The sequence below is a fragment of the Heterocephalus glaber genome, unplaced genomic scaffold (genome assembly GCF_053883595.1).
Source record: "Heterocephalus glaber isolate CG9 unplaced genomic scaffold, H.glaber_assembly_v1.0 deba00001444, whole genome shotgun sequence".
Classification (NCBI taxonomy): domain Eukaryota; kingdom Metazoa; phylum Chordata; class Mammalia; order Rodentia; family Bathyergidae; genus Heterocephalus; species Heterocephalus glaber.
The window spans coordinates 25,427,174-25,444,927 of NW_028258297.1; the positions used below are offsets into that span (position 1 = coordinate 25,427,174).

General features: G+C 41.7%; 1 protein-coding gene across 3 annotated transcripts in view; it reads right to left on the minus strand.

Annotated features, from left to right (window-relative positions):
• Positions 1-17,057, minus strand: part of Bcl2l14 (BCL2 like 14) — a 35,684-nt gene extending 18,627 nt beyond the window's left edge. Inside the window, exon 1 of one of the 3 annotated variants that reach the window (XM_021259170.2) lies at positions 16,998-17,057. In XM_021259170.2, the coding sequence (XP_021114829.1) occupies positions 16,998-16,999 (2 nt within the window). In that variant the 5' untranslated portion in view covers positions 17,000-17,057. Of the gene's footprint in view, positions 1-1,169; positions 1,371-16,997 lie in introns of those variants that run through there. The other 2 variants (XM_004845874.3, XM_021259172.2) reach the window with 2 other exon arrangements.
• Positions 17,058-17,754: the final 697 nt, after the last annotated feature.

Sequence of the window (17,754 nt, forward strand, 5' to 3'; positions counted from 1 at the left end):
CGGGGATCACCACACACTCTTCGATTTTTCTCACTCCATGGAGTCCTTTGTGGAGTGAGATTTCACTTCCCTTCCCATGGCAGGTAATAGATAGGCACACAGGAAATAACAACACGGTGACTTCATGTTTCATGTACAGAGGCTGCCGCGACCCAGTGCCTAAATTCTGCTGCAGTTGGGACCTACACTTGGTCCTTGTCACCTCTGCCTGTCCCAGAGGTGAGGATCATGGAGAACTCATCAGTGACAGGCCCACTAAAAAAGCTGACTTCGCTTCACCCAGGGCTTACGAGTTTCTGGGTGCTGATGTTCTCTCCTGGACAGAGGTTTCTAGGCTAAATCCTAAGCTCCGTTTTGTCAGGCTTGCTGTCAGCTCCCTGAGCCCCTTTTGCCCACGGGGTTGTTTGTCCTCTTCTCTTCTCCTCAGTGCAGCCCTCTCCGTGCCTTATTCTCTCTGCTCTGCCTGTCATCTCCAAGTGTGACATGCGCCCTCGGCCTTAAGGGAAATGAAGAATGGTACACAATGTCTTAAATTCCCACAGTAGAACCTACACTCAGGTTGTATTTGTCATATAGAAGAGCTAAGGCTCTGATTGTGAAAGGGAGCAGGATTTCTTGAGGGTTGGAAGCTAGTTCTCCCCTATACCTGGGTCAAGTATTCAAGGAAGTCCCTAGGGGGTCTGCCAGGACCCGGAAGAGCATCCCTGTTCCTGCCAGGTGCTCAGGCCTCTGCTCAAGCCCAGGGGGGTGCCCCTCTTGGGGCTCCATCCCTGCTCTAGGGGAGGGGCCTGCAAGGACTCCAGGTAGGCGAGCACCTGGCCACTGACAGGCTGTCATGTTGCCACAATCTTGTTTTATAGGTACTGAGAGAGGACCACATAATGCCCAAAATGACTTGGCTAGTTGTATATTCTTTACTGAACTACCCAAAACTCTCTGTAGCAAAAAGAGAAATGAGAGAAAACATCAACCACTTTTCTTCCCCTTTCCTGGAAACTCTAACTTTAACTAGCTTCTCAGTGTTCCTTTGTAGCCTGAGACTGACAGGGTAAGAACTTTGTAATAAGCTCCATCAATGGCTCCCTAAATTGGCTGCCTTCTTTGGGAAGTCTGGACAGAAGCTTGACTGTGTCCTCCTGAAAGCTGCAGCCTACTGCCTTCTGGGTTACCTGTTTGAGGCTGTCACTGGCTTCTGCTTCAGGTCAGGTGGCAGGTGGCTATTTCTATACCTTAGTCTCGCCACAGAAGCTTGAGAGGAAACTTCCCACGGGTCTTGCAGTCTTCTTACTGGAAAGGCTGCTGTGACTTATACCCCAGGTTGTTTCTTCTTCTGGTTTAGACTAAGGCTGAAAGCAGGGCCAGGGAAAGAGAGCCACTTCCTCATTAGGCCCCACCCTAGGCTCCTTCATGGAAGGAGGGGCCAACCTTTGCCCATGTAATTTGACTCCAAAAGGAATTTTGCATCCTTCATCAAACAACTTTCATTGCCCTTAGGGAATATACTAGGTGAGACTTTTCCTGATACTTCTTTACACTCCTTCTATTTTTATCAGTTTAACAAATGTTTACTAACAAATGTTTACCTAATATACTACAGCTACAGTACACACGTTTAATCTTAACAACGCTGAAAGGCAGGCAGTAGCATTTCTGCTTTGCAGGTGAGGTAAGTGAAGCTCAAGGAGGTAAAAAATCTTGTCCTGGTCAGTTAAACTGAGATCCAAATGCTGGTCTTGCTGGCTTTACTTTATATCATGTTATTGCTCCTGTGAGATTCAAAAATTATATTCAAATGGTGCCACTGAAAAAGCTTCACAAAATGAATCTAACCACAGCCATAGTGAGCACCTCAAAGAGTCACCTAAAGACATATTTCAGGGCTGGGGATTTAGCTCAGTGGTTCCAGTGCCTGCCTGGAAAGCACAAGGTCCCAAGTTCAATCCCCAGTACCAAAAATAAAGACATATATCACTATTTTAGGGATAGGAGTCCCCATATAAATGAAACAAGAAGCAGTTAAATATGATTGTACTCTCTAACTGGATTCCTAACGGAAGTAGCTATTTATGGTTGTTTTTGAGATCACGAAACCTTGTGAAAGGCTGGTGGAAATGTGAAGGTGAATTAAGGCAATTTTCATCAAAGTAGAGGGAAGAACTGGTTATTTAAAATTAGGCAAACAGATCCAGAAGAGACAGGGGGTAGTTAGATCATGGGAAAGTTAGATCTTAGGAAAGTTAGATATTGGCTACTCCAAGAGAATTTTCATCAGCAAACTAATATTTATTGCACATAATTGTACCACTCTGGTCAGTTTAGGGAATATTAAATAAATTGTAAACCAGGCATGGTGTCTCATACCTCTAATTTCAGCACCCTAGGAGGCTGAAGCAGGGGATTTGGAAGTTCTAGCCTGGGAAAATTTAGCAAACCTCAGTCTAAAAAAAAAAAAAGACTGGCGTGTAGTTTAGGGCAAAGTCCTGGATTTGATACTCAGCACCACACACAAAAAATTAAGGATGCCTTTTCTCTTTAAACACATTTACAATCAGGGTTGTATAGCTTAATAGTAGAGAATTTACCTAGCATAGTTGAGGCCCTGGGTTTGATCCCTAGTTAAAACACACACACACACACACACACACACACACACACACACAAAACCCCCCTATAATTTTTTTTTTGTGGGGGGAAGATGAGGTACTGTATATTTATTTGAATAATTTAATATATTTATTTAATAATTTAATGTAATATAACATACTAAATAATTAAATTGCAGGGCATACACTACAGCTGCTTTTAGAGTTCACAGTTAGGTAACTAAATGTCTGTTTGCTGAAACCAGTAAGAATCCTTAAAAGGCATTACATAGTTCAAAGTCATCTGTGGACCAAGGAAGAAGCAATCACCCCCACCCACCATATCTCCTTTACTTCCAGCCTCCTGCATCTGACAAGCCAGTACATCACAGTGACCAGACTCAATACATGTTATGTATTAAGAACCCAAATCAAGGGGCCGGGATGTAGCTCAGTGGCACCGCGCCTGCCTGGCAAGCACAAGGTCCTGAGTTCCATCCCCAGGACTGGGAAAACAAAATATGCAGTGTTGTTAAAAAAAAAATTATAAAGCCTAAAACAGCATCTGTAATATAATAAGGGTCACTATAATCCATTCCTTCATTCATCCAATGGGAGCGATTGTTAAAAATTTGGTGGATTTCCTTCCACTACCTGCCAGGAAGCTGCCTGGGCTCTTGTTGCCCCGTCTCTTCAGGCTGCCCTGGACGGGTCCTGAAGCACCAACCACCATATCCCACTCTGCCAGGAGGATATTGTGAGCTGGAGACGGTTAAGAAAAAGCAGACACGGGGCAAACTCTGCCTTTGCCTCTCTCTGGGGAAGGGCAGGGATTCCGCCCACAGCTCTGGAGCCAGTTCCAGATCAGCAGCTGAGGAACTTCCACGAAACGCCTTGCTAAAGCACACTCGACCTTCTCAGTTCCCCGGGCTGCCCTTGAAGGCTTAGAACCCCTTTCATTTGTCTGTCACCTCTGTACCAATTTATGGGGTTTCTTTAAGTCCCCAGTTTCAACCATCTCGTGAGTTATGCATCACTGAATTTTTCCGTGTACTTGTGCTGTACACGTTGCCAAACCTATGTTTGTTTTTCTTTCGTTAATCCGCCTTTCATCAGTCTCATTTCTAGAAGCTCAGACTGAGAAAAGGCTTTCACTTGTGTTTGGAGAAGGCAAAATAACAGAAGGACTCAGGGATGCTGTTGGGCAGTTGTAGCAGGCCCAGCCAGAGGCAAGACAGAAGATGCTTCTAAGACAGACATTGTGCTGCACAGAGGCCACGTGGAGCTGTGACAGGAGGTTTAACTACCTCAGTTTCCACGGAAGATGCTTGAAAAACACAGAGCAAATCATACTTTCTTCTTTCCAGCGCTAGGGATTACACCCAGAGCCTTTGCACTGAGCTATGTCCCCAGCCCTTTTAGTATTTTTTTATTTTGAGACAAAGTCTTGCTAAGACACTAATTTGCCCAAATTGGGCTGGAACTTGTGATCCTCCTGCCTCAGCCTCCCAGAATGCCGGATCACAGGCCTGCACCACTGCACACAGCTGAACATCTCATTCTTGATGCTAATATTGTCTCTTATATAGAAGGAAGCCATGATGATAAACATCGGTCTACACTTTTTTTTTTACTTTTTTCTCTTTTGGTACCAGGAATTGAATCCAGGGCTTCACGCTTGCCAGCCAAGTGATGGACCACTGAGCTACACCCCCCAGCGTTTTGGTCTACACTTGAATCTGAATCTGACTGACAAAGCAGCGCAGGTTAGTCTAGCAGAGACAGTGGGAAATTTGGGCAAATTAATGTGCATCTCATTGTAGAATCTGTGAGTTTTCAGAGAGTTCTGGGCCTGGTCCATCATCAGGTTTTAGAGTAAAGATAGGCATGCTTTCATGGCCGAGGACTCCAAAGAAGTAGAACAATAACAGCTATCATTTTACTGACTTCTTGGCAATGAATAAGTTAGTTGTGTGGTAGAAGAGGAAACTGAGATGCAGAGGACTTAGTAAGCTTGCCCGATGTGACTCCACCACAGGTAGCAAAGCTGGGATCTGTGTCTCTCTTTAGACGACAGGATCCTAACCACCAACCCTGACCATTTTAACGCTGTTTAGATATATCCTCTTTGTCAATGATTTTTGTCTTTTTTCTCTTTGGGACTCTCTGTCTCTGCCTTTTGACTTCATAGGGAAAAGCTGCAAGATTTGAAATGGGCTAAGGAGGTTACTTGGATATTTTTCCAAAGGAGTGCTGGGAGCTTTGGGGATCAATTTGACAGAGATATGTCCCTTTGCTTGCTTCAGATTAGGTGATTTCATAACTCTGTAGATAAAGTTAACTTGTAGAAAACATAGTGAGGCAAACACTCTTTCCCATTAAAAGAAAAATTGGCTCCTGGGGAATGCAATAGTTTATTGTCCTGCAGATACCAACCAGCTTTTCCAGTTTTTCCAGTTTGTAGATCCATTTCAGTATTTATTTTTTTAAATTTTATTTTATTGGTACATTTTAGGTATACAATATAATGGCATTCATCATTGGAAATTTGCACCTTTACATAATCTCTCTTGGTTCTTATTTTTCACCCTTCCCCTGCCCTCCCTTCAACCTCTCCATCCCTCCCTATTTACAAAGACTTTGTTTCCGTTTTTTCATTTTCTCATATTAATTCCATTCCCTTCTTTCCTTTCCCCTCCCCCTCCCACTTCCCCTTCCCCTTTGCCCCTTTTTTTTTCCTATTTCACATTATCTATTATACATTTTAGTCCTTATTTACACTTTCAGTATCTCACACTAGAGAAACTATTTGGTATTTACACATGTGTCCTATTTATTTCATTTAAGAGTATCACCTTAATGTACATCAATTTAGCAATAAATGTCTCTAATTTCTCATTCTTTATGGCTGAGTAGTACTCCATTTTATAAAAACCCCCCACATTTTCTTGATCCAGTCTCCAGTTGATGAGCATTTGGGCTGTTTCCAAGCTTTAGCTATTACAAATTGTGCTGCTATGAACATGGGTGCACATATATCACTGTGGTATAATTCTTTTAATTCTTTGGGGAAGATCCCCAGCAGGGGAAATATCTTGGTCAAATGGGACCTCCAGTCCTAATTCTTTGAGGTATCTCCATACTGATTTCCACAGTGGCTGCACCAGTCTACACTCCCACCAGCAGTGGAGCAGGGTTCCTCTTTCCCCACAGCCCTGCCAGCATTTGTTATTGGTTGATTTCATGATAGCAGCCCTTTTTTCTGGGGTGAGGTGAAATCTCAGAATTGTTTTCATTTGCATCTCTCGAATGACCAGTGATGTTGAACATTTTTTCATATGTTTATTTGCCATTTCTACTTCTTTGTCTGAGAAATGTCTGTTCATTTCAGATGCCCATTTTTGGATTGGGTCTTTCAATTTGGGAGGTCTGATTTTTTTAAGTTCTTTATAGATTCTAGATAGTATACCTTTGTCTGAGGAACAGCAAATGAAGATTTTTCCCCACATTGTGGGTTGTCTCTTCACACTGCTGGTGGTTTCTTTTGCTGTGCAGAAGCTTTTTAGTAAGAAGAGCTCCCACTTGTTGATTGTGCTAGTTCATGGGCAACTGAAGATTTGTTCATAAAATCTTTTCCTACACCAATGTCTTCAAGAGTTCTACCTAACCTTTGTTCCAGCTGGTTCAGCATTTCTGTTTTAATATTTAGATCTTTAATCCATTTTGATTTTAGTTTAGTGCATGGCGAGAGATACAGGTCTAGTTTTAATCTTTGGCAAGTTGAAACCCAATTTTTCCAGCACCATTTATTAAAGAGGCTATCTTTCCTCCAGTGAGGGTGTTTGGCTCCTTTGTCAAAGATGAGATGGCTGAGTATGTCTGGAGTTGTTTCTGTATCTTCTAATCTTTTCCACTGGTCCTCAGGTCTGTTTCTTTGCCAGTACCATGCTGTTTTTAACACAGTAGCTTTGTAGTATAGTTTCAAGTTGGGGGTTGTAATACCCCCTGCCATGTTTCTGTTACCTAGAATTGCTTTTGCTATTCTGGGTCTCTTCTTGTTCCAAATGAATTTTTGGATTGTTTTCTCAAGGTCCATGAAGTATGCTGATGGGATTGCAATTGGGATTGGATTGAATCTGTATCGCAGTTTTGAAAGTATGACCATTTTCACTGTTGATCCTTCCTACCCAGGATCAAGGGATATCTTTCCATTTTCTGATGTCATCTTCAATCTCTCTTTAGAGTGCTATAGTTTTCAGAGTAGAGGTCTTTGATTTCTTTTGTTAGGTTGATTCCTAGGTATTTCAGTTTTTTGGATACTATTGTGAAAGGAATTGTTTGCCCTATTTCTCTCTCAGTGAGTCTGTTGTTCATGTAGAGGAAAGCTATTGAGTTTTGTGTGTTGACCTTGTATCCAGCTACTGTGCTGAATTTGGTTATTAAGTCTAGAAGACTTTTGGTGGAGTTCTTGGGGTCTTCTATATAGAGCATCATGTCATCTGCAAATCATGACAATTTGACTTCTTCATTTCCTATCTTTATTCCTTTTATTTCTTTCTCTTGTGTAATTGCCAAGACTAATGTTTCCAAAACTATATTGAACAGGAGTGGCGATAGTGGACATCCTTGTCTTGTTCCTGATTTTAGTGTGAAGGATTTCAGTTTTTGACCATTTAGTATGATATTGGCTATTAGTTTTTCATAGATGGCTTTTATCAGATTGAAGTAGAGACCCTCTGTTCCAATGTTTTGTAGGGTTTTCATCATAAATGTGTGTTGAATTTTGTCAAATGCTTTTTCTGCATCTATTGAGATGATCATATGGTTTTTGTCCCTGGCTCTGTTGATACAGTGTGTTACATATATTGATTTGCTATTTTGAACCATCCCTGCATCCCTGGGATGAATCCCACTTGGTCAGGGTGTATGATCTTCTTGATGATCTTCTGCATTCTATTTGCCAGTATCTTATTAAGGATTTTTGCATCTATGTTCATTAGCGAGATTGGCCTATAGTTCTCTTTTTCAGTTGGGTCTTTCTCTGCTTTGGGGATCAAGGTGATGCTTGCTTCCAGGAATGAATTTGGGACTACTGCTTCCCTTTCAATTTCATTGAAGAGATTAAACAGTAGTGGCAGTAGTTTCTCTCTAAATGTCTTGTAGAATTCAGCACTGAAGCCATCAGCTTCACTATTTTTCTTAGCTGGTAAGCTTCACAGCTTTTATTTGGTAAGTTTTTAATTATATTTTCAATTTCATTGATTGATATTGGGTTTATTATTTTTAGGTCTTCTTTGTTCAACTTTGGTAATTCATATGTATCTAGGAATCTGTCCATTTCTTCTGTGTTTTCCATCTTATTGGTGTATAGGTTCTTGAAGTAGGTATTGATGATCCTCTGGATTTCTGGTGGGTCTGTTGTAATTTCACCTTTTTCAATCCTAATTGCATGGATTTGGGCCTTTTCTTTCCTTTTTCTGATAAGGTTGACTAAGGGTTTGTCAATTTTGTTTATTCTTTTGAAGAACCAACTCTTGGCTTCATTGATTTTTTTTGTACCATTCTCTTAATCTCCATTGCATTGATTTCTCCTCTGATCTTTATGATTTCCTCCCTTGTATGAACTTTGGGTTTGTCCTGCTCTTCTTTTTCTAGAAGCTTTAGGTTCAGCATGAGGTTGTTCTATTTGGCTCACTCTGTTTTCCTAATATGACTATTCACTGCTATGAATTTCCCTTGTAATACTGCTTTCATTGTGTCCCATAGATTCCAATATGTTGTATTGTCATTGTCATTTAATTGTAGGAACTGTCTGATTTCTTCTTTAATTTCCTCTGTGATCCATTGGCTATTCAGAAGTGCGTTGTTCAATTTCCATGTGTTTCTGAAATTCTTGTGGTTTCTTTTGCTATGGATCTCCAATTTCATCACACTATGGTCTGATAATATACAGGGGAATAACTCCAGTTCCTTTGGACTTACTTAAACATGTTCTATGAGTGAGTATGTGGTCTATTTTGGAGAATGACCCATGTGCAGCTGAAAAGAATGTGCATTCTGATTTGGTGGGGTGGAACACTATGTAAATATCTGTTAAGTTCATTTGATCAAGAGTTTGAGTTCTAGTATTTTGTTGCTTATTTTTTGTCTAGTTGATCTATCTATTTGTGACAGTGGGGTATTGAGGTCCCCCACTACTATTGTATTAGTGCTTATGTGATTTTTCATGTCTGTTAGTATTTGTTTTATATAGTTGGTCACACTAGTGTTTGGTGCATAAATATTTATGATTGTCATCTCTTCCTCTTGGATTGTTCCCTTTATAAGGATGTAGTGTCCTTTGTCTCTCTTAATCAGTGTTGGTTTGAAGTTCACTTGATCTGCAAATAGGGTAGCTACTTCTGCTTTTTTTGGTTCCTGTCACATGGAATATTGTTTTCCACCCTTTAACTTTGAGTCTATGAGTTTCATTTTGAATTAAGTGTGTTTCTTGTATGCAGCATATTGTTGGATCTTGCTTCTTGACTCATTCTGCCAGTCTATTTCTTTTGATTGGTGAATTGAGACCATTAACATTGATGGTTATAACTGATAGGTATTGACTTATCATTGTCATGACTTTTTCTTTTTGTTGGATTCTCCCCCTTTGCATTTAATTTCTTGTTGTGCCTGATGGATTCATTCTGCTGGGCTTCCTGGGGTTGTGATCCTTGTTGTCTTTTCCTAGGATGTTGTCTAAAATTTTTTGGAGTGCTGGTTTGGTATTCATGAATTTCCTAAGGTGCTCTTTGTCATGAAAGTATCTTATTTCTCCATCAATTTTGAAAGATAGTTTTGCAGGGTACATCAGTCTGGGTTGGAGGCTCTATTCCTTTAGGACTTGGAATAGGTCGCTCCAGGCTCTTCTTGCCTTGATGGTTTGTGTTGAGAAGTCTGCTGTGATTCTGATGGGCTTTCCTTTGTATGTGATTTGTTTCTTTTCTCTAACTGCTTGTAGAACTTTGTTCTCCTGTTGGGTTTCTGTAATCTTAACAATTATATGCCTATGTGTAGCTTTTTTTTGATCAAGGCTAGTTGGAGTCCTATATGCCTCACTTATCTTATGTCACATTCTTTTCCCCTGCTTGTGGAGTTTTCTGCCATCACTTCTGTGAACAGTTTTTTTATGTTGTCTGCACTCTCTCCTGTTTCTTCATTGACTCTGATCAGTCTTATGTTATTCTTCTTTGCATTGTCCAGCAGCTGCTGGGTTGATTTCTCATGGTTCCTTACAATTTCAAAGAAATTTTTCTTTTCTTAGTCACTAATTGCAATCTTATCTTCTATATCTGAAATTTTGTCCTCACATTGGCTCATTCTGCTGTGTAGACTTTCAATGGAGTTTTTAATGTCCTAGAAATCTGTTTGCATCTGTTTTATGGATTCCATTTGTTTCCTATGTTGGGCTTCCATCATGTTCCTCAGCTCTTCTATTTGTTCATCTGTGTCCTCTCTAGATTTATTAATCATGTCTTGTACTATGGGCACAATCTCTGCTGTTATCTGAGAAATTATTTCTGATTTCATTTTTTCTAGATCCTCTTTTGTTGCCAGTTCAGGGAGTCCAGATGGTTGAGTATCAGAGTGTTCCATCTCATTTCCCTTTGGGGGTTACTGTAGGTGATCTGGAAGTCTGGTTTTGAGGCTTGTTTATGAGTCTTCTCATTTTAATGGGATGGGGGGGTGCTGCTGGCACCCTGGTGGCTCACCTCCTCTGTGCTGGGAGTGGTGGGATGGTGGCCCAGAAGCCTCCTCCTCTGGGCTGGGAGCAGTGGCATGGCAACCCCCATTTCAGTATTTCTTATCTGACTATAAATGTGTGGTAGTTGGAGCTCTCCTCTGAACTGATTATAATATTTCTTTTGTTCCAGTTACATGAGTCATAGAAAAACATTCAACAGATCCTTTTATATCAACTGAGCGTTACAGTTTTACTTTAAAAATTCTTTATCTTTTAACATTTGCTAAATCATTTAAATTCTCTGGACCCCAGGTGGCCTTCTGTCTCTTAGATATGTACCTGCCTAATTGATTGTGATTAGTTAACAGATCTTCAGGTTTTCTGAGTGATTTTACTTCTTATTAGATGAGAGGTCTGAGGGAGTGATCCAGAGAAAGACACTTGATTTTGAGGCTAAGAAGGAGTTTTTTGGATGACCTCTCACTTTAAAAGTACATATACAAAAGGTGCCTAAAGGAGGTGATAAGAAAAATCATTCTGACACTTGTTAAAATGGTAAGGCATTCTTTTCAGGACCATTGCCCTAGTTAGGGATTCCTGCCATGGGTTTTTTTTGCAGTAGGGGAAAGAGATTGGGCTCCTCTCTGAAACCATCATAGGCAAGTGAAAAATGGAAGCCAAGGAGCAGGTGGGGAGAATCAGTGGATAGAAAATCTCTGAGAGAAAACATCAGGGATAAGAGGAAGATTCTGGCTAAACCCACCTGCTGTGACCCAAGCAGAAGCAGGCCAGGGTAATCAGATGTAATCACTTGGAGGAGGAGGTGGATGAGGAGTTTGATTGGATATGAAGGTAGAGGAGCCCAAGGACAAGGCTCGAAGAGCTCAGGAAGGTCTGACTGAAGTCTGGTCAAGGACAACAACCTAGGACAACAACCAAAAAAAAAAAAAAAATGCAAAAGAAAAGAAGAGGAAAAACAGAAGAGCAAACAAGCCTAGAAGAATGGCAGACCAAGCAGAGGTTCTTGAAAATGTTAATGACCACAGAGAGGAAGGATTTTTCAAGTTTATTTACAATAGAAGGCAAGAAAAGCAGACTGCTGAGTCAATATGATGCCTGTCTTTACCAAGGAAAAAAATGTCAGTTGGAATAGGTGGAGAGACATTGAACTTTTGCTACACATGGAAAGGCTCAGGTATGTTTGGGAGCTTTAAGTGGATCCCTGGAGGGAGACTTCTGGCCACTGCTGAGCGGTATCTGAGGGCTGGTGGTGACTCTCAGTTTCATGAAGTTGGCAGATCTCAAAAGCCTCACACTTTTGCTAATTACTACAAAACCTGGTACTGGGTTATTAAGTGGATGTTTTATGAACTGTTAGGACTTTCATTTTCATATTGTGCCTGAACTCAACTATAATGTTTGCCTGGGTTAAGAGATCCTGTGGAGCCTGGGATTTAGCTCAGTGGTTCTGCTCCCTGCCTCGAAAGCGCAAGGTCTCAAGTTCAATCCCTGGTACCAAAAAAAAAAAAAAAGAGAGAGAGAGAGAGATCCTGGGGAGGTGTTTGAATTATGAGGGCCCTGTGCTCATCGGTGGGTTAATCTGTTAGGAGGTCAGGTTCTGTTGGATGAGGTGGATCAGTGAGGGTGTGCCTGTGGAGGATGTGTCACTCGCTGGCGTTTCTCTCCTGTTCACTGCTTCTTGGCCACTATGAAGTGAGCAGCTTTCCTCTTCCAGGCCCTTCCACCATCATGGTTTTGCTTTGGAGCCAGCGGACTATGGACTGAAACCCCTGAAACCATAAGCAAATAAACCTGTCCCCCTAATATTTTCCCCCAGCAACAGGAAAGCTGACCAATACATGTGTTGCTGGAGAGCTGATTAGGACAGGTGAATACCATCTCCCACAGATTAGGGCGGGTGTTGATGAAACGCACACTCCTTGCAGGGCTTTTGACAAAGCTATGAGCAGCTGCATGTGAACAGGTTGGAAAATTGCAGGGTAGAGGATACTGTAGAACTTTTTGGGCGGCTTCTCATTTATGCTCTAGTTGTGCAAAGATGGGCTGAGGAGTGAGACCTTCCTGAACTGTTTAGTTTTCCATCTCCTTCTTCAGTGTATGAATGTGAGCAAATTGTTCAGCTTCCCTGGACCCCCAAATTGTGTAAAAAGACCTATTCTTTATAACTGAGTGATTGGTACACTGGAAGAGATGTAATTTACTCCTGAGATCTGTCCTTGGTTCTGTTTGACAGTTTTTATGGTCAACTTAGATAATGACAAGTTTATAGATGATACAAAGAGGTGGGGGAGAATATGGATGAAAGTCTAGGCCCTGGAGTTAGTAATGCTGGATATGAACCTTGAATCTGTCATTTCCTAAGTGGATCTTGAGCAAGTTTCTTGATTTCCTATTCTGTTAAGTGAGAACAGAAAAATATTTTCTTTTCCTTTTTTTGTAATGCTGTGGATTGTACCCAGGTCTTGAACATGTTAGCCAAGTGCCATACCACTGAGCTACCTCTCTAGTCTGAACTGCAATATCTGACTTTGTGTAAAGACTAAGGGACTATAAAGGTGTTACACGAGAAACACTTAGCAGGTGCCAGGTACAAAGCTAATGCTCCAAAAACTGCCAGCTGAGATTATGTTACTGCTACACTGGGAGCAGTAACATTAGATAATTTATCAGGTTTCAAAATAATTGTAGCTGGGCTGGGGATTTAGCTCAGTGGTTTCGCCGCCTGCTGTGCAAGTGGCAAGGACCTCAGTTTGATCTCCAGTACAAAAAAAAAAAAAAATTGTAGCTGAGCTAAAAGCTAAACTTTTATAGGATTCAGAATAAAACTCAACATTTAGGATTAACTGATGAGCTGCCTGTGAACAGAATGGGAGCAACCTGGTTTAAGAGTGGCTTATGTCAAAAATATTTTAGAGGCTTCTAGGTGATTATCAGCTCCCTTGGAATCCTCAGTGTGATGTGGCTCCCAAGAGAGCCAGTGTTGTCTTAGGCTGAGTTAGAGAATGCAAAAGGAAGTATAGGGCCATCGTGCCCTTTCCCTGGTCGGGCAGACCATGCCTGTGGAGCCATGCTGGGCCCTGTCTTTGTGGTTTTCAAGTGCTGGGGATTGAACCCAGGGCCTCATGCATGTTAGGTCAGCACTACCACTGAGCTACATCTCCAGCCCTACTCTTGTGCCTTCTTTTTATTGAGGAAGTAAAGCAGGTAGTCAGGCTCCCTGCATTCAAGTCTCAGCTCTGCATGAGACTAGGTTTATAACATGAGTGAGGTATTTAACCTGCATTCCTGTTTCCTCTGCATGGAAGTGAAAATTAAAGGTGGTCAAGTTTGGTCAATAGAGAGAGCAGAACTTCTCTGTCCACTTCAAAGGTTGAATTGGATGGGCTGCTGTTTACTTCCACTGACTTAATTTCCTCAATCTTTAACTTCCAGGAAAAAAATGCTGCCTGAGAAGAAAGTGCTTGCAAGACTTCCAGATTGCAGCACTTTCTATTCCTGGGACTTCTGATTGCCCAGTGGTCTCCAAAGACTGCTTCTACTGTCACCTCCTCCCAGTGCCTAATCACATAACTTCCATATGAACAGGACCCCTGCCCCCCATCAATCTAACTTGATCAAAACAACTTGTGTAACAGGACTAACAGAAAATTGTTCAAAAAAAGTTACTTCATTCACTCTATTGTTCTCCTTTTCCCTTTAAAAGTGCCTGGATGGAACACTTGTTTGATTTCCAGCTGAACCTGTGTGTTCTGATTTGCAAGTCTATTCCATACCCAAACAGAAACTGTCTGTTTTCATTTTAGCCTTACTTATGATTTCTTGGGTTGTATTTTGTAAAATGGTAATAATAAAACTTGTACCTATCTCATAGGCCTACATGAGGAGTCAGTGGGAAATGTTAATCTGCAAAGTGCTGCCAAAGGTGTCTGGCTCATAGACATGCCATAGAAATGTGTTGTCATTGCTGGTGGTCCTGGTGCTGATGTGAGTGTTCATGTGGCAAAACACCTGGCGTAAACAACTTAAAGGAGAAGAGATTTCTCCTCATGGTTTCAGAGGTTTCAGTCCATGGTCAGCTGACTCCCTTGCTTTTAGCCTGTGGTGAGGGAGAAACAGCATGGCAGAAGGGTGGGGCAAAGGAAAGCTGCTCACCTCAAGGTTGCCAGGAAGCAGAGAAAAAGGGAAAGAGCCAGAAGGAAAGGGGCTGGGACCAGGTATAGTTCTCAAGGTTACACTCCCATGAACCATTCGTGTTTCTATCACTTCCCAATAATGCCATCAAATTATGATCTCCTCAGTGGATCAATCCATGGATGAGCTAGAGTCCTTATGCTCCAATCATGTCACAAAAGTCCATCAACAACCAAGCCTTTAACACAATGAGCCTTTTGGGGGCCATCTTGGATCCCAACCATAATAGGTACCATTGTCACCATTCTAAGAAGGAAATTTTCAGGTTGGGGATTTAGCTCAGTGGTTCTGCCACCTGCCCGTAAGTGCAAGGACCCGAGTTCAATCCCCGGTACAAAAAAAAAAAAAAGGGAATTGTGTCCCAAAGGAGCATGACCAGACAGTGATAGGTACTGCATCAGTAAGGCTAGTAAAATACCTTTTCCTCCACTATCCCTGCCCAAAATTCACACCCACTCCTTTCATGTGGGCAGACTTGCTTCACACTTTTGGGTTCTTACCCAAGTTGGAACACTCAGACTGAAACTCTTTTTGGTCTCTATCACTAGACTCTAGAGATCGTCTAGTCCAGGGCCTTCATTTTAGATACAATTAAGGTCAAACAGAAGAAATCAAGGTCTCGATTCAGCAATTCCATATCTAGTTATATATCTAAAGGAATTGAAGTCACTATGTATAAAAGATACCTGCACTCCCAGGTCTATTGCAGTGCCATTCAGAATAGCCAAGATAAATGGAATCAAGCTAAGTGTCCATCAATTGGAGAATGGATGAAGAAATTTTTATACACACATGGTGGAGCTTTAAGATCTAGACTTAGAAAAGGAGAAGTCCTGTCATTTGTGACAATGTGGAAGAATCTGGGAATTATTATTTTAAGTGAAACTAGCCAGGCACAGGAAGAGAAATATTGTACAAACTCTTCATATGTGGAATCTAAAAAAAGTTGATGTTATAGAAGTAGAGGGTAGAATGGTAGTTACCAGAGGCTGGAGGAAGAGGGTGGTTGGAGGAAAAGGAAGATAGTGGTCAAAGTGTATGAAGTTTCAGCTTGACAGGCAGTGGTAAGCTTTAGTGATCTACTGTACAGAATAGTGACTATAATAAATAATCATTGCATATTTCAAAATTGTTCACAGAATAGATTTTAAATATTTTCATCACACAGAAATGAGTATGTGGGGTGATGAATTATTTTTGTTTTTATTTTTGATTTTTTTTTGGTACCGGGGATCAAACTTGGGTCCTTGCGCTTACGCAGCAGGCGACAGAACCACTGAGCAGGCAACAGAACCACTGAGCAGGCAACAGAACCACTGAGCTAAATCCCCAGCCCGACCCTATCTTAAAACAGAAAATAAAATGAGGACTGGAGATGTAGCTCAGGAGTATAGTGCTTGCTTACCATGCATGAGGCCCTGGATTCAACCCAGTACTAGTAAACCTGTCAGCCTAGCTTCAGTTTATAGAGAATGGGTAAGAGTTAATTCTTTCTTTTTTTGGTACCGCGAATCGAACTTAGGACCTTGTGCTTGTGAGGCAGGCTCGGCGCCACTGAGCTAAATCCCTGGCAAGAGTTAATTCTTATGAAGCACTTTTGCAGAAAAGTCCAAAATCTATCTTTTCTAGGCACCTAGCCTTGGTGCCAAAGTCTTTGTCAACTTTCTTCTGACTGCTCAATTTCATTCTCAATTTGTGGGTCTACTTATTCTTGCACTATTTGCGTGCTAGATGTACAGCTGTCCCTCAGTATCTGCAGGGCATTGTTCTAGGACCCTTGGATGCTGAAATATTTGGATGTTCAGGTCTGTTTGATAAAATGGCACAGTATTTGCACATAGCTGACACACATCCTCCTGTATACCTAACATTGTCTCCAGATTGCTTGTAATACCTGATAAAATGCCAATGCTATGTAACTAGCTGTCATACTGTATCATTTAGAGAAAAATGTTAAGGAAAAACCATCTGTACATGTTCACCACAAATGCAATGTTTTCCCTCAGATACTTTTGACTGGTAGTTGCTTGAGTTTCTGGATACAGAATTCATGGCAGGGGGCTGACTCCTCCTCCTGTAAGTTCTGGGTGAAAACTTTTGTTTCCATGACCACTCACCAAGTACATATCACTTCGGCTTTGTTCTCAGGAGCCTCTTTTGAACTCCTTTCCAAGATTTCTCCCTAGCCTCTCAATCCAAGGTGTTGATTGTCCTTCTTGTGAACACACTCCCCCAAGTTCTCTTCACATCTAGTTCTCTTCACAGCGTGGTTTTGCCTCCCAGCCTTGACCGTCTCTATCATCTGGCCTCATTCTGAAGGTTCTTGATCGGGGAGATCAGTAGAGTATCTACCATACACCATCCTAGTTGAACACACTGCTCCTAAACGATCTCCACTTACAGCACTCCATTTTAGGCAATTTCAACTTAAGAGTGGGTTCTCTTTGAAAACTTGACTCACAACAGACTTATTTAGCACTCACATTTTCCCTTTGTAGTGATGTTCTTCATGGTGGTTAGTTTTGCCTGTATAACCTGTAGGACCAAGGGAAGCACTGGAGCCAGAGAATCTCTAGGATTAATAATAGTTGCGCAGAAGAGGGTCACAGCCTAGAACAGTGTTTCCATGGGGAGATGTTTTCAGAGTTCCAACTTGGAACCCTGGGACTTCTTTAAGTCTGCAGCGAGACTGAACATCCCCCACACCACATTAAAATGTACAAATCCCTGTATTTTTAAGGGATCGCTGTATACCAGGCAGTGTAAAATCATTCTGTGAGTTTTGTCATTTCATCTCCCCATTAAGATTCTGAGGTTAGAGGGGGAGTTGGTGGCAGAGACCTGTAAACCCAGCACTCTGGGAGGCTGAGGCAGGAAGAATGTAAGGTTGAGCCCAGCCTAGGAGATTTAGTGACTTAGTGAGATCCTACCTCAAAAATTTTAAAAAAGACTGAGGTGGTGACTGCTGCAATTTTACAGACAAGGAAATCGAGGCTAAGGGAATCAGTCTCTGTGACTTTGCACAGGGTTTCTAGTAAAGCCAAGTAGTAGGAAAGGAACGAGGATGCTAGACGATGGAAGAGGTGAGCAGAGAATCAGAGTAGGGCTTGCAGATGGAATAAAGACTGGGGCAGGGCTGGGGAGGTGGAGAGAGTGGGCAGTGGGTGTGGCAGAGGCAGCTCAGTTCGGGACAGGGGTTTTGTAGCTGGGTGTTCCCTTCCCCTGGGTCTTCGCTTTGGC